The sequence below is a fragment of the Akanthomyces muscarius genome, chromosome 4, assembly GCF_028009165.1.
Source record: "Akanthomyces muscarius strain Ve6 chromosome 4, whole genome shotgun sequence".
Classification (NCBI taxonomy): Eukaryota; Fungi; Ascomycota; class Sordariomycetes; order Hypocreales; family Cordycipitaceae; genus Akanthomyces; species Akanthomyces muscarius.
The window spans coordinates 2,614,340-2,629,690 of record NC_079244.1 but is presented as its reverse complement, the minus strand read 5'-3'; the positions used below and the strand labels follow the sequence as shown (position 1 = coordinate 2,629,690).

The following is a 15,351-nucleotide window of genomic DNA, read 5'->3' as shown; positions in this document are numbered from 1 at the left end:
CACAGCTGTCTAGGCCATGAATGAAACAAAGAATAAAAAAACTGTTGCAAATTGAGTGAATCAGAGCCCTATACCACAACTCACACGCCACGAAGCTCCTGTAACTACTCCAGCTTCTCTTCACCGGCAAGCACAGCTGGGATACTGAATTAGCAAAACTCGTGTATTCTATAAAGCCGTTTATCTCTTTTTTTTCGTAATGCCAGATCATGAAAGATTCAGTATATATACAAGGCACCAACTCCCCCTTGCCCTCGCCCCCATCTCCTTTCCCCTTCTTACGGCGCCGCCTTGTGCGACTCCCACGCATTCTTAAACACCGTCGTCAGCTCCGCCGCCGTGTCCTCGTCCTTGACCCTCTGCATCAGGAACCCGTTCAGGTCCTCCCAGAACTGGTCCTGCTCCACTGCCGCCTCGCCCTTCTTCGCCGTCCGCACCCTGTCGCTCCTCCGCCCCTCGTCGTCCACGTCCATCGGCTGCTGCTGCTGCAGCACCGCCGCCGCGCCGCCCACCACCATGACGCTGAACTCGACGGCCGCCTTGGCGAAGTCGTCCCCGAGCACCTCGCCGAGGATCTTGCTGTCGGGGAGCGGCCGCTTGTTGTAGAGGATCTTGAGCTTGTCGACGGGGATGCGGGCGCGCGAGGCGACGGCCTGCTTGACGTCGAGGAGCGAGGTGCCGAGCGGCTGCGCGGCGAGCTTGATGTCGAGGGGCGGGTTGCGCAGCGAGCGCAGCGTCACCGTCACGCTGCGCTCCTGGCCCGGGACGGCGCCGCCGCCGCCGCCGGTGGCGGTGTCGCTGCTGGATTGGGGCTTGCTCATCTCGGTGGGCATGCGGGGGAGGATGTACTGCATTTTTTTTTCGCCGGGTTAGTGGATGGAAAAGGAAATCGAGAAGAAGGGAGGACAGACGGGAGGACGGGCGGGAAAGTTGCGCGCATCTTCGACGTGGTCCGCTGAGATCTTGGCCGGGCGCGCGTCGAGCGTGGTGAGAAACGTCTTGGCAAAGGTTGCTTCCGACATGGTTTCCGTTCTGGTTGCTTTTGGAGCAGAGGGGGTTTAAAAAAAGGTTTTTGCGTTGAGTCGTAGGTGTTGAGGTCTCGAGGAGCTCGGCTTGTAGAGTGATGTCGTCGATGGGAATGGAGGTGGCGGGGAAAAGAGGCTCTCGGCGTCAGGGTCGCTGACGGGGGCAGCAGGACGTGGGTATGGTTCCTGGGAATGGATCAAATGATTCTCTATTATGTGCTTGCAGTTTCCGCAACGCTCGCAATCGCTCAAAGACACAGTTCACGGTCGTTCCGAACGCTTGGGAGCTTGCTGTGCTGGTCCAGAGTATGGTGGGGGGTTGACGACGGCGCGCGCGCATACCTCGGCCAATCACGTGGAGTATTGCTTTACAAGCTCGGCAGCCCAGCCCAGCCAGACACAGCTCATAGAAGGTAAACGTAATTACATGAATAGAAAATTAATAAAAAGAATCAAAAGATGCATGTTGATACATATGCTTAGTCCTTTATACTAGTTGAACAAATCATCTTCCCCCCTCTCTGTAATGAAATCCATCTCGTCTAGAGCCACTTGAAGCCAAGGAAAACATATATTCGTCATGAGCGCATCTCAGTCATTTCGTCGTTACCATGCGTTGGAACCATATACACCAGGCTCCCTTTTTTCTATTCCCAATGCCAGAAACACCAAGCCCGCTGGTCGCCGCAGGCATGCTTGCCCTGGCGTCCAGCTCCCCAAACAGATCGTCAGGAGATGCCAACGTGGCAGTCGCCTGATGAATGCAGGAATAGTATAACATGCAATGCAGGCCAAAGTGACCCGAAAGCAGATGAAGAAAAATCATAACGGCGTTAAACAGACAAGTCGTCGAACTGGGAGACCAGCTCGCGAATCGTCCACCTCCACGTGTCGCGATCTCGGGATCCGCGACCAACCCACTTCTCACACTTTCGTCTCCAACGGTCCTCCTCTTCACGCTGTCTCCTAATAAACTCGGGGCCGACATCAAACTCTTCTCCAACGAGCCATTCGTCTTTGATGTCGCTGACCCGACCCTGTCCCCGCGTGTCGTCAGCCCCGTTGTCATCCAGATCAGGAATGTCTTTGAAGACATCCTCTTCGTCGTCCAGGGCATCGAAACCATCCATCGTGTCGTCAGCCTCTGACGTCGGGTTGTTTTGCTGGCCAATCTTGAGCCAGCACATATTCTGCGGGTCAAACACCATGCCTCCGACAACTTGGACTCCTTTGGTGGAGCTAATGTTGGTGATGAGTGCGGGGCGGGGCGTTGTGATGTCCTTCTCTCGCGCGAGATGCGCAGGAGATGGTACCGGCGACTGCGTTGTTGTGTGATCAAAGGCATTCAAAGCATTTTCGTTGCCTTCCCATCGGAACGTGTCGGCATTGTAGTACATGCCATTGACAGTTCTGGATTCTTTGCCGCTGTTCAAGTTTGCAATCAAGTGCGGCTTTTGCTGTTGCGCGCGCTTAGAAGGCTTCTTTGATCGAATAATATGTTGCGATGGCAGTTGCGGGTTGGGAGTTGACCGCGGCGGCAAGTTCGTGCCGCGCTGCGCAGAGATCGTAGCAAGCGGGCCATTCGCAGGACCTCGATTTGCTAGCGACGTCTCACGAGCAATACGACTTGCTGCAGTATCACGCGCAAATCGGGGAGTGCCCGACAAGGGTTTGGCAGGCGATTGAGGCGCAGGCGTACCAATACGGTCGGGAATCAGGCTCTGATATGTTTTGTTCTTCAAAGCAGACTTCAGACCGGTCGCATTTGGTTGCCGCAAGAAGCGAGTCTCGGCTTCCTTGGAAGTCGGGAGGTCGTCAAATGCATCCAACTCATGACCATCACCAAAATTGCGCTTGTTCTTGGGTTTGCTGAGCCTCTCCCAAGTATCAGCAGCGACTTTATACCGCTGAGGACTTGGAGAGCGCATAGCTGACCTTGAGAATGTCCGAGAGATGGGCCGAGTGTCAATGGCATTCTCAGAGTCCCACCGGCGAAACTGTCTCATGCCTTTGGACGTCACATGGTGCGAGGTATGCTGTGAGCTTCCCGCTGGCAAGAAGGGCATAGGTGCCTTTTTGGAGTGTGACGTTGGGCTTTCCTGCTGGCGAATGCGCTCGACTGGAGTCTTGGGTCGGAGACCAGATTGAGGTCGATTGCCATCCCTCGATGGTGGCCGGTCGGACCGTGTAGTCGAGGGCTTCATGGGCGAGTTTGCTTGCCGAACGGCAGGCATAGATCTCTTTTGCCGTAGAAGCTGCGCGTTTGTTGTAGAAGCAGTGTCATTGCGAAGGGTACTGAACGACGACCTTGTTGTTACTTCTCTGCGGCGTGGGGTGGATGGTGGGAAGGGAGGAGCGTGCAAAGTCGTCGGCGTCGGCACGCTAACCACAGATGACTGTGCAGAGTGACCGAGCCGAGATTGAGGTCGACGAGCCCTCTGCAAAATAGGGCCGCCGCTCTCGGAGACAGGCTCTAGTGCGGTAGAGCGCGAGCGCTCGTGGCTAAGCCGTGGTATACGAGGGGTCATGCCAGACTTGTTGGTAAACGTCAACGATATCGCAGTCTTTGGTCGTGCAGGACTCGCAGGTTGTGATTCCTTGACTTTAATGTTTCGGTGTAGAGAAAGCTTGGAAGACTCGAAGACTTCACCATCGCCGATGTCCAGTCCATCAAGATGATCCTGACGCTCTGGTTCCACATGTGGCTTGTTTGGGGTGGTGGTTGCACTAGCAATTCGTGTATCGACAGTTAATCTTGAAGGCGAGGGGCTGTTCTTGCGCCTCTGAAGTCGCTCCTTGAAGTTCAAGGGACCTGTAGGTAGTAGTAGACCATCAAAAGTCTCGTCTTCACTCTCCGCAGTGACCGAGCTAGAAATGCTAGGGCTGAGCGCAGATGCAGAGGAACTCCTATTTGACCGTCCATCACGTCGGGTGCCGCCCCAGCGAGTGCCTAGGCTTCCTTCGCCCCAGTCCAAATCGTCGACCTGCGACGGCGTTGTGGGAATGTCTCTTCTAGTTGAGAGCTTCAGCTTGCCATCCGAGGGCAGCTCCAGGTCGTCTTCAAAGTCATCGTCGGCCGCCTTTGTCTTCTCTTTCTTCTGTGGCGTTGGAGGTGTGATGAAAGACACCGGGTTAGCCTGCTGCCGCCCCCTAGGGATGCTAGGGACGCGAACAGTGGCAGGGCCTTCGCCAAAGAAGTCGTCCTCATCAGTGTCTTTGAACTTGTCCAAATTGATTGCCGAGGTCAGTGCGCTCGTGGCGGACTTGGCTGCTAGGGTAGACGCAGATTGAGCGGGTGCAGAAGGTGCCATAGTTTCTGGCGGTGATGTCCTAAGACGCTCTGGGCTGTCGGCGAGAGAGCCTGCACTGACTTGTCGAAGCGTATCCGGAAACTCGAGGGTTTCTTTGGGCTTGATGGCGAGGCCCTTGGAAAACTCAGGGAGCTCCAGATCATTTTCCCAATCATCCTGAATAATTTTCTGAATTTTGCGTCCTCCTAGACGCTTGATGGTTCCTCCCATGAGTGCCGATGTGGGCACGTTCTGGGGCAATGGGATGCCGGCATGTTGAGCAGCGGCGATGGCATCCATGGTTGAGCTTTCGTCATCGCCAGGGATATGAAACTGTTGTTCATCGCCTTGCATCGATTCGATTTCGGATCGAAACGATACGTGAGACGAGGTAGAGTCTCGGCGGCGGAGGGGCGCATTGAAATTGGCAGAGGTGCGCCTGCTCAGCTCTTCCCCCTCGAGGAGGAAGTCGCCATCGTCATCCCAACTCTCAATTTCCTCCGCGGGTTGCCGTTCTTTTAATTTTAATGTCGCCATGGTGAATGATGGCGACAGTCAAGCGAGCGTCGCGCCTGAGGCCAATTCAAACTATTTGAAGTGGCTAGGCGTACAGGAAGGATGGGGGTCTAAATTGGCGAGCACATAATCGAGGGCATCAATGCAGCGCGATGCCAGTGCTAAAATCGCTCGCTTACTGTGTCGCTATTTTCTGTAGATGGTTTCCGAATGATTGCGAGCTGCTGTTCGATTGCAGAGTGGTGGGCTGGCGGCGTAAGTGGTGGACGTGTCGTGTGCACGAAATTGATTGATTCGGGCTAGGCGGGTTGTCGTGTCGCGACGTCGAGTCTCGTCGAGTGTCGGTGCCGAAATCCTAGAAGCCGACGAGCTGCGCGAATTGTCACGAGCTCGAGGCAAGAGGACGGCGCTGCGCTGGTTGGGTTAGTATTGTCGTGTGTGAAGAAGCAAAACGAGCGCGATGAGGGCGCACAAGCGAGAACAGGTAGCGCAGCATCAGCGGGCGGCGGGCGGGAATCGAAAGGCTGGGGGTCTGCGCTACCTTACTGGGCCTGACAATGGGAATGAATGGGTGGCTGGTACAGCACTGGAGCACTCCAGCGCCTGGCTGGGCTGCCTCGGCGCTGTTTTTAGCGTCAAAGCCCGGTGCGTTTTTGGCAGGGGCTTCAGTTGAGGCGGCGTGGCCCGTGCGCACCCCATGTATCACTTTTATTCTTCGCTGTCTGACCTGCCACCCTGCCCACTTCTACACCAAAGACAGTGTCAAGGAAAAAAGGTCGCTGCCTTTAAAATTTCAGGTCTAATGCGAGATGAATAAAACTCAGAGGACAGATTACGGAAAACAAGAATAAAAAAGTATCATCACCCGATAATTCCAATGTGGTCGACAGCGTCTTTGGGCTTCTCCACGTTGCTGTCTGTGGTCGCCAGTCACGTGTTGTGCTGACACACTCGTCAAATGCCCTGCCGCATTGTGACAACCAAACGATACCAGGCTCCGACAAAAAGAGCCATCACAGTTGAGAAGCAATTGGCTTCATTCACCAGTCTTGAAATCTTCAGATATTTCTTCGCATCCTGCCAGATCTCCTGTCGTGAGAACATGGTCATCCGACTCTCATAGCGCCCAGGTCGTATACCTGCCCACTTAGACCGACTGGTGCTGCCACAATGCCTGGCGTGCCGTCCGGACGCGCATGTGAAAACTGCCGTCGCCGACGTCAAAAGGTGCATAGAAAATGAGGTCCTTCTTTTCCTCTGTAGCTGATAGCAGTTCAAGTGCGACTACGTCAAGCCCACATGCTCACGATGCGCCCGCCTTGGAGTAGACTGCGTCGGCTCCGGCGAGCGACGCTTCCTCTTCAAAGACCAAAAGTGTGCCAGACGCCAAAATGCAAGCCGCAATAGTGACGGCTCGGCTGCGTCTACGCCTCCATCTTCCCTCCGATCAATCTCGCCGTGTTTGACGAATGAAGCAGAAGGCCTCGTCAGTAGCTTTGCAGATATGATAAAGCCGTCTACAGACCGTAGGTTCAATCTAGCGTGGACATACGGCGAATTCCTTCAAAACATTCCGTCTAGGCTAGGATCAAATAAGGCACTTGACGTAGCTGCCAAGGCCCTCGTGGCATCCCATAGGGACTTTTCCCTCCGCCGCCCCGTTACGCCCGACAATCTGGCAAAGTACTCGGACGCCATAAAAGCCCTGACACGGTGCATCAATGACCCTATAGCATCTCAGTCTCTTGAGACTATATGTGCTGTGATATTATTGACAATGTGTCAAGTAAGTAACCTACCGTCGAGTACGGTTGATTCCTTCTAATGTACGCAGAATCTTAGTGGGCTCGGGCTTGAGCATCTGAACAGCCACTGCCAAGGCGCAGTTCAAATGTTACGTGCAAGACAAACATATCCTAGTACCGACGAGTTTGAAATCGACCTGCATACATATATGCATGGGCCTATTGTGAGTGTCAACCTTTCGTGCCCTACCAAGCAGATATTAACTGCTACCCCAGCTGGTTCAATCGCTTTTCAATAGAACGATGCGACTTTCACCATCCAAATTCAACGCATTATCACGGGTTCTTGTGATAGACCAAAAGTCGCCTGGGTCTAGCATCTTGGCGCTCCTCTTTCAAATACCTGCACTCTTACAACGCGGCAGAACCGTACTGCAGGGTTTCGCAGATCGCGAAGTATTCTTGACCGAGCTTTCTTCGATATACAATACCCTACAAACGGCGAAGTCGTTTTTATATTCCAAATATATGATGGTTCCAAGCACAGAGAGTAAGCGCACGAGCCCATTTGGCTTTTGTTTGGCGTTCAGCTGCATATTCAACTGCATGTTGCGAGGCGTCGACCCCAGCAACGGCCAATTGCTCATGGAAGCCGAAGACCTGGTCAAAGACACACTCAACCTCGTTCCCGAAGCCCAGTTAAACCGACCTTTGGGGGCTGCCCACATGATGCTAAATCTCAGCACTGCTTGGGTGTGCGCAAAGGACGAGCATGAACGGCAGTCGCTGCACGCTTTGCTGGGAGACTTTGGCTGGGATTTTGGCAGAGATTCCGATGCCATGTGGCCAATGGAGGATCATGAAGCACTACTCTGCGACCTTCAGTTTCGGACAGATCCGGAAGTGGTTTTGGCCCATGGTGTGTGACTTACAAGATCCCTGTTCAGGCTGTCTGGCGCATGTCAGCAGCGCCTTGGCGATCTGCAATGCAGCCTGATGCAGGCACAATGCATTCTGGGTGCTACTCGCTCGCTTCCTGGTCTTATACCCCAATTTCAAAACATGGTGAATTTGCAACTAAACAAAGCTCCGCTGCTCTCTCGGATTTAACGTGACTGCTGCGGATAGCGTCATCGCCGACCCCCACGGGGAGCGGGGCTGCGCTGGCAACTGCTTCGCCTTGACTAGAATCATGCGTGCTCTTTACATCTCTGTCAAGACTGTACGACAAAAACCCCAACACCATACCGTCAAATACATGCCATGAATTCCATCAGTGCAACATTCACACCGGACGCCTCGGGCCAGGGGCCCAAGCAAACCTCGACGCTCCCGCAGCTCAAGCTGAATGATGGCACCACCATCCCCATGGTAGGTGTAACCAAAGTACTCCCGTTTTGGCGCTGCATTTGCTAACCAGTGCGAAACGGATAGCTGGGATACGGACTCGGCACAGCCAACTTTAAATCTGCGGATGCCAAAGGCAAATTCGACCAGACCGTAGTGAAGCACACCAAGGAGGCCATTGCCAACGGGTTTCGCCACCTAGACGGCGCCGAGGGCAAGCTGACTCCCCCCTCTCTCTGCCGCACCCACTGCGATAGCTAACAAATTCCCAGTCTACGGCAATGAAGAGGAGCTGGGCGCTGCTATCAAGGATGGCGGTGTGCCCCGCGAGCAGCTCTACATCACCACCAAGCTCCCCGCCGTGGAGAAGACCAACACGCAGGAGCACTTTGACGCCTCTCTCAAGAAGCTGGGCGTCGACCGCGTCGACCTGTACCTGCTGCACGGCCCCTGGTTCGCCGACGGGTCCGAGGCGGCGCTGCAGGAGAAATGGGCCGAGATGGAGGCCATCCAGGCCTCAGGCCGGGCCACGACCATTGGCGTGTCCAACTTTCTGCAGAAGGACCTCGAGCCCATCCTCAAGACGGCCAAGGTCGTGCCGGCCATCAACCAGATCGAGTTCCACCCCTACCTGCAGCACGGCGACCTGCTCGACTTCCACCGCAAGCACGGCATCGCGGTCGCGGCCTACGGCCCGCTGACGCCCATTGTGCGCGCCGCGGGCGGCCCTGTGGACGACAAGTGGGCGGCGCTCGCGAACAAGTACGGCGTCAGCGAGGCCGAGGTCGGCCTGCGCTGGTGCGTCGACCAGGGCATCGTGACGCTGACGACGACGAGCAACCCCGACAGGATGCACCGCGTCGTGTCGCTGGTGCCCAAGTTCAAGCTCACGCCCAAGGAGGTGCAGGACATTGCGGAGCTGGGCAGGCAGAAGCACTTTCGCGGCTTCTGGCGTAACAAATTTGCCGAGGATGACAGAAGCTAAGCTGGAGTGAAAAATGGTTTACTCGTAGAAGATAATGATAGAAGGCATTCATAGACGCCTAAGTAATGTTTGACAACCAGCTCACAAATACTTGGGCTCATACGAGCATGATGCTGAAAATTGGAAAAAAGGATAGCTCTACACCGTCTTCTCTTATAGCTCATCATCTGAGTCTGTTTCTTCACCAGCTGCAGGCAACACCGTCTTTGGAGCCTCCTTTGGTCTTCTATTCACAAACGGAAGAGCTCTCTTGGGCGGTGGTGTGGCAGCCTTTTGGGGAGGACTCGGTTCACGGGGTGATGGCGCCGCGGCCGCCTCCTCATTTCCGGCATCATCTGCCATTTCTTCGTCCGAATCATCGTCGCCATCCACTGAAGCTGTTGCCTCTGTCGTGTGGCCGTCATCAGTGTCTTCGGGCTCCGCCTTGATGCGCGGGTCATCGGCCACGTCTGCCTCAAGCGCGTCCTCCTCGTCCGATTCTTCCTTGGCGGGCGCCGCCGCTTTCCTCTTAGCGGCCCGAGATGGTGCGGGTTTTCTACCCCGGCCTTTGCCCTTGGGGGCTCTTGGCTCTGGCTCCGGGGATGGCTCGGCGGGCTCGGCGGGCTCGGCGGGCTCGGCGGGCTCTTCTTGCTTCGTCATGGAAAACGAGCCCGACGTCAAGACTTTTTGCTGCTCACGGATCTTGACCTTTTTCTCGTTGAGCAAGTCTCGAAACTTTTGCAAAAGGACAGTCTCGTCTTCGTCTTTGGCTTTCAACAGCTCTTCTAGTTGGTCTTTCAGTTGGCGAATCGAGGCCTCTAGTTCAGTGCCTTTTGATTGTGCCTGTGCTGTCGCCTCGTTGCTTGCGACAACGGCGTCTGCGGAAGCTGCACACCATTCAAGCAGTTCAATTGCTTCGTTTGCGTCATGAGACAGAGTAATATCACCCAGTCGTTGCTAGTAGACTCAGTCAGTGAGAGCCGTCATCGGACGAGCCAGTATTCATACTGTGATGCCCTGTACTTCCTTCCTGATTGTGATTGAGATTGAGACTTCGCTTTGGACGGTAGCGGTGGCGTGGATATCATTCAATGGCTTCTGGTCGAAGAAGAAGTCAAGAGTAGATTCCCACTCGGCGTCTGTCAATGGGCTATTTTTCACTTTGAGTGCGGAAATGCGGTCATGCTTGACTGTGCGGCAGGTTGGTCAGCTTCAGGGTTTAGCAATTTGGCATTTTGGGATGTTGGGAAGCTCCTACTCTTGGCCACATACGGCGCTTCTCCTTCAGTTCCAATCAACTTTAGGTCCAACGGCTTTTTGCCCGACGACGATACCTGTAGCAGTACGAACTCTTTGTCGTTGTCGCTCTGTGGGACCTTGAGCACCCTGGACGTCGCCATGGTGGAATTGCGTCAATGTTGCAGGACAGCGGATGGTTTTTAACGTGCTGGAGTAGCCGCAAAGGGAGACCCTGTTAATGATATTTATAAAAGGAACTACAACCTTCCGAGGCTCGTTTGCGACGTGAAGTAGCTTTAGCGTGACACGACTGAGTGGGCTTTCAGGCAGCACTCGTTGCTCCCAGTCATGTACCTACTCTGTACCGAAGTTTCCTACAGGCTACAGCACGGAGAGCCGCCCTGCAAAGGGATTCTCGGCGCGCCACAAGCTCGCTCTCGACCCACACTTTCAGGACGCCCAGACTTTGCCTCCTTTTGTCGCGAAGCTGGGGGATTGCTCCCTCTGCATCTGAACTTGGTGGTTTTTTCTTGGGCATCAAAAACAGCAGACACTGAGGAGCCTGCATCAATATCGACACTGTTGTCTCAAGCCTCGCACACCAGACGAATTGCGACACGGTCGCCGATCCATCGAGCACCGACCCAATCCGAGCTAAAGCGGCCAGGGGTGGACAAGAAGGCAGCTCGCCCCTCGATCGCGTCAAGTCTGCGATCAGCAGAAAAAGACGGAGCCAGGACTTTCGACAATTCACGACACAGAACGACGGACCAGATCGATTCACCATGCCGTCCGCACGCCGACTGCGCCTGGTGACGCTGGCCGCCGTGGTCACGGTCGTGTTTGTCCTGTTCTACGCCTCGGGGTTCGGCAGCAGCAGGCAGTCGGCCGACTTTTACCACAAGACCATGGACGCCATGTCCGGGCGGTCGTCGGGCGGCCAGACCGTCATCGACGCCGGGACGGGGCTCAGGACCGGCCACATACCGGCGGACCGCGACGGCGACGGCGACATTGACGAGGACGATCACAGGCAGGGCAAGGATCTCCAGGAGCAACAGGCCAAGCTCGCGCAGGAGGCCAAGGACAGCGCCAACAAAAAGGCCGGCCCCAAGCCCGACGCCCCCAGCAAGCTCGTCGGCGTCGGCAACTCGGCCGAGGGCAACCGCAAGCCCGCCGAGGCCAAGGAGGACGCAAAGAAGAAGACGTCTGCCGACGCAGAGGCCGCTTCGCCCAAGGGCAAGGACAAGGAGAGGGTGGCGGAGACGCCCGCCGAGCAAATCTTTCACAATATCCTGAAAAAGGGACCCGGTATGTTTCTGTGCCATGCGAGGGCCGTGGAAGAAAATTACTAATAAATAATGCTGCATAGTCGTCATCTTCTCCAAGACGTACTGCCCGTACTCGAAGCGCGCCAAGGGCATCCTCCTCGAGAAATACCTCATCAGCCCCAAGCCAGAGGTGGTCGAGCTCGACGAGCACCCGCTGGGCCAGGAGCTGCAGGACGTGCTGCTGGCGCTGACGGGCCGCCGCACGGTGCCCAACGTCCTGGTCAACGGCGCCAGCATCGGCGGCGCCGACGACATTGTCGAGCTCGACAACAAGGACAAGCTCATCAGCAAGATCCAGGACCTGGGCCAGCGCAAAGTCGAGGTGTCGGAGCGCTTCTCGGCCGAGCAGATCAAGGGTGCGGCGCCCGCTCACCAATAAGGCCACCTTACCAGGACGATGACATTCATTCAACAGGCATTTTTATAGTAACTTTCTCTGGGTAATTGGGGGTGGGGTACGGGTGGTGGTGATTTTCGAAGAAACGAAATCCAAGTTTTATCAAAGCGTTGGAAAGGCGCTTTTGGCGTTTTTTGGGACTGGTCTTGTACGATTGCTATTGTAATTTTGCAGAATGGCAAGGCCACGCGCAATCTGCCGCGCGTCTGTGGCAAATCGTTCTGCAGCTCGCTCTTTTAATCCTCTGTATGAATACAAAGCATAATCTATCAAATATAATAAGAATTAGCTTCGTGTCGTGTACTTATCTAGATAGAGGTGAATGTCCGCTGCTGTCAAGGCGGCAGGTGGGACAGTTTGCGGGGGTGGAATGCAGTGACCTGTTTGCTTCCAGTTGACAGGTGGCGGGTGACCGTTTTTGTACGTTGACCGCCACACATCCCAGGCCAGACTGAAGCAATATTATCTTTCTCGTCAAGTCTCACCTGCGAAAGTAGCTCCTGCTTCACTCTTTTGTTCGTTGGAAGTACTTTGTCAAGCCACATTTGCATCTAGCGGTTCCCTTGCGCTAGCCTCTTCTCTCACCAAGCAGCCCCTCCTCGCCCATTTCAGCTCTCTGCCCGTCCTGACGCGGCCTCCAAACCACCTCATCACCGGGACCCCTCCTGCGTCAAGCTCGGCCACAGCCCAAGAATCATTATCAAGAACGAGCCCTCGCTCACACTCCACCCGAATTTCCCAACTTCTTAGAGAAGCGTACCATCATGCGCCGTCAGTCCACCAGCTCCGACGGCGCCTCCGTCATCTCCTACGAGACGACGTCCTCTCTCGTCAAGGACGAACCCGCCGCCCTCGATGCCGAGTTCGCGGACAACAAGGACAAGAAGCGCGACGGCATCCGGAAAAAGGCCCGCCGCGTGCTCGCCGACATGGGCGCGCCACCGACCGCCCGCCAGGACGCCAAGGACGGCAAGCGCACGCTCAACTACGCGGACCCGGGCGGCCTCATCGGCGACACCATGTCGAAGCCGGTCAAGTTTTAAGGCAGACGGCATGCAGCAAAAGAGGGCTCACCAAGGGGCCGGCCCATCTCACTGCGCAACATTTTTATTTTCGGCGGCGATGATGAACGGGGACTACGACTTGGGCCGGACGAGGTTTGGATCTTGCTAGTCAAATACTTTCTCTGAAGGAGGGTTGTTTCCAAGCAATCTATTTTGAGGCAAATTGTTTTCATCTTATTTTTTTAAATAGCAAAGCGATTGTATTTATGGAGGGAACTGGGAATGGCGCCAGAATGGCAGTTGACGAATGCTTCTTTTTGTACTTGAATCATCTTTTTTTCCTGTTTGTTCTTTCTTCACCGTTACGCCCGGGGGAATGGCTGCTTTTGAAAGATTGATCCATCCAAGATTTCATTTATAGCAATTTCTCTCAAAAACTCGAGCTGTTAAGTGAAAAGCTGTGAGCCGCATGCACGCCCACCACCCACTGCCGCATGGCGCTTCCCGCCGTCTACCCCCATGTCGATTTTCTTCGGTCCGCTTTGACCAAGAGGCTCTATATTTAGCACCATTGTTATAGCATCGCACTTCACTACAAACGTATACCTACAGCGCTCTCCTGCCGGGCACACTTTTGGTGCGACCCGGCCAGGCATTTCCTAAATCGGGGACGCACATGACCCACTCCGCTTCCGTGCCCGATCCGCCCGACGACTTACAAACCTCTACTCTTCTCTCTCGATGATGCTGGCTTTGCGTGCATTGCTGACATATTCACCAGGAAATAATCCTGGATAGTCTCAATGGGACCGCAACGGGGCCGCCATCATCATGGCTGTTTTCAGGGCCCAGTAGAAAGATATAAGACCATGTTCCGCATCCATTTAGCCCGATAATCAACATCCAACAACCAGCACTCTTACACGACATTTCATACCCAACTGCTGTTTTGTTCCTTTTTGCAAAACATTCCCCTTGTCCTTTTTTCAATATGGCTCTCCCCAGCACCCAAACCTCCATCGCCATCGCCGCTCCCCGCCAGCCCCTCGTCGCCGTGTCCTCGCCGGTGCACCCACCCCCGCCCGGGCACGTCGTCATGCGCGTCCTCTGGGCCGCCTCGACGCCCCTCGACCTGCACCGCGCCGACGGCGGGCTCCTCGTCCCGTCCTACCCGTACCTGGCGGGCGGGGGCGGCGCCGCCGGCACCCTCGCCGCCGTCTCCTCCTCTGGCGACACCAAGGGCCTCGCCGTCGGGGACCGCGCCACCAGCTTTGCGTTTCGCGGCGGCGCCGAGGCCAACCACCAGGAGTACATGACGGTCCCCGCGTACCTCGTCTCCAAAGTCCCGGACGGCATCCCCCTCCAGGCGGCCGTCACGGTGCCGGTCAACCTCGTCACCGTGTTCCACGCCGCGGTCAGGGACCTGGGGCTCGCGCTGCCCTGGCCCCGACCGGCGGACGATGGCGAGATGCCGCAGAGGCATCGCAGCATCTTGATCTGGGGCGCGAGCAGCAGCGTCGGCGTGTTTGCGGTGCAGGTCCTCCGCCACTGGGGCTACACGCGCATCCTGGCCGTCGCGTCGGCGCGGCACCACGACTACCTGGCGGGCCTCGGCGCGACGGCGTGCTTCGACTACACGCGCCCTTTTGCGGTCGACGACGTGAGGCGGCACATCAAGGAGCGGGACGGCGAGGGAGCGACGGTGCCGTACATCCTGGACTGCATCGGCTCGCTGCAGGGCACGCTGGCGCCGCTGACGCAGATTGCGACCAGGGGCAGCGTCGTCGCCGTCATGCTCCCCGTCATTGTCAGGGACGCCAGCGTGGCCGAGGCGCCAGAGTACGAAATGGATGCGTCGCGGTGCTTGCCGGGCCAGTGGGCCGACGGCGTCGAGGTCCGCGGCGTCAGGACGCACTTTTACCTCGATGTGAGTAGACATCATGACTACAACACTGGATGATGTACACGTCACATGATTGTGGTTTTTCTTTTCTTTTGCTGACTTTTGTTGGGCGGGGGGTTCTACAGGATCCTGAATTCAGAGAAAAGATGCAGCCAGAGATGGTCCCGCAGCTGCTCGCGCAGGGCGTCGTGCAGCCCAACAGGCAGCGCGTCGTCGAGGGCGCCACGATGCTGGAGCGCGCACAAAAGGCGCTGGATCTGCTGCGCGACAAGGCCGTGAGCGGCGAGAGGCTCGTCTGGCGAGTCTCGGAGGAGTAGCTACCGTATCCTGACATGCACAAAACATTTGTCAATCAAAGGCTGTTGGAACAGTGTTGCTGTGATTATCAATTCAAAATGTATCGAATAGGAGTTGTTTCATCCATGTGTGTATAATATATCGTAGACTCGATTGTGCCCATCACAAGAGTCCATGTATCCAACCCAAACGCCTCATAGTTTAAAAAAGTGAATATGCAAGAAGCCCCCAAAAAGTATGATACAGGGCAGCCAACAGAACCGTCCGTGGCTGATATGTACAAAAGGTATACC

The 15,351-nt window shown here is 55.8% G+C and overlaps 8 protein-coding genes across 9 annotated transcripts; 5 read left to right on the top strand and 3 right to left on the bottom strand.

The window, feature by feature from the left end:
* Window positions 1–278: 278 nt before the first annotated feature.
* Window positions 279–1,022, bottom strand: LMH87_011544 (uncharacterized protein; the record flags this gene model as incomplete). The annotated part of the gene is made up of 2 exons (XM_056200702.1): window positions 279–848; window positions 912–1,022. The coding sequence occupies 2 exons, from the start codon at window positions 1,020–1,022 to the stop codon at window positions 279–281; spliced, it is 681 nt and encodes a 226-aa protein (XP_056052525.1).
* Window positions 1,023–1,858: 836 nt separating this feature from the next.
* Window positions 1,859–4,852, bottom strand: LMH87_011543 (uncharacterized protein; the record flags this gene model as incomplete). 2 transcript variants are annotated; one of them, XM_056200700.1, is made up of 2 exons in its annotated part: window positions 3,306–3,347; window positions 3,413–4,852. In XM_056200700.1, the coding sequence occupies 2 exons, from the start codon at window positions 4,850–4,852 to the stop codon at window positions 3,306–3,308; spliced, it is 1,482 nt and encodes a 493-aa protein (XP_056052523.1). The 2 variants fall into 2 exon arrangements, with proteins under 2 accessions (XP_056052524.1, XP_056052523.1); XM_056200701.1 differs by having other exon boundaries at window positions 1,859–4,852.
* A 1,149-nt stretch (window positions 4,853–6,001) lies between these two features.
* On the top strand, window positions 6,002–7,503 carry LMH87_011542 (uncharacterized protein; the record flags this gene model as incomplete). The annotated part of the gene is made up of 6 exons (XM_056200699.1): window positions 6,002–6,058; window positions 6,111–6,205; window positions 6,334–6,357; window positions 6,413–6,617; window positions 6,666–6,800; window positions 6,853–7,503. 6 exons carry the CDS (start codon window positions 6,002–6,004, stop codon window positions 7,501–7,503), a joined length of 1,167 nt encoding a protein of 388 aa, XP_056052522.1.
* A 336-nt stretch (window positions 7,504–7,839) lies between these two features.
* Window positions 7,840–8,908, top strand: LMH87_011541 (uncharacterized protein; the record flags this gene model as incomplete). Its single annotated transcript, XM_056200698.1, has 3 exons — window positions 7,840–7,947; window positions 8,011–8,137; window positions 8,196–8,908. The coding sequence occupies 3 exons, from the start codon at window positions 7,840–7,842 to the stop codon at window positions 8,906–8,908; spliced, it is 948 nt and encodes a 315-aa protein (XP_056052521.1).
* Window positions 8,909–9,061: 153 nt separating this feature from the next.
* On the bottom strand, window positions 9,062–10,287 carry LMH87_011540 (uncharacterized protein; the record flags this gene model as incomplete). The annotated part of the gene is made up of 3 exons (XM_056200697.1): window positions 9,062–9,844; window positions 9,896–10,077; window positions 10,146–10,287. The coding sequence occupies 3 exons, from the start codon at window positions 10,285–10,287 to the stop codon at window positions 9,062–9,064; spliced, it is 1,107 nt and encodes a 368-aa protein (XP_056052520.1).
* A 624-nt stretch (window positions 10,288–10,911) lies between these two features.
* Window positions 10,912–11,836, top strand: LMH87_011539 (uncharacterized protein; the record flags this gene model as incomplete). Its single annotated transcript, XM_056200696.1, has 2 exons — window positions 10,912–11,437; window positions 11,499–11,836. The coding sequence occupies 2 exons, from the start codon at window positions 10,912–10,914 to the stop codon at window positions 11,834–11,836; spliced, it is 864 nt and encodes a 287-aa protein (XP_056052519.1).
* Window positions 11,837–12,618: 782 nt separating this feature from the next.
* LMH87_011538 (uncharacterized protein) lies at window positions 12,619–12,897 on the top strand (the record flags this gene model as incomplete). Its single annotated transcript, XM_056200694.1, has 1 exon — window positions 12,619–12,897. The coding sequence occupies one exon, from the start codon at window positions 12,619–12,621 to the stop codon at window positions 12,895–12,897; it is 279 nt and encodes a 92-aa protein (XP_056052518.1).
* Window positions 12,898–13,849: 952 nt separating this feature from the next.
* LMH87_011537 (uncharacterized protein) lies at window positions 13,850–15,078 on the top strand (the record flags this gene model as incomplete). Its single annotated transcript, XM_056200693.1, has 2 exons — window positions 13,850–14,785; window positions 14,887–15,078. 2 exons carry the CDS (start codon window positions 13,850–13,852, stop codon window positions 15,076–15,078), a joined length of 1,128 nt encoding a protein of 375 aa, XP_056052517.1.
* Window positions 15,079–15,351: the final 273 nt, after the last annotated feature.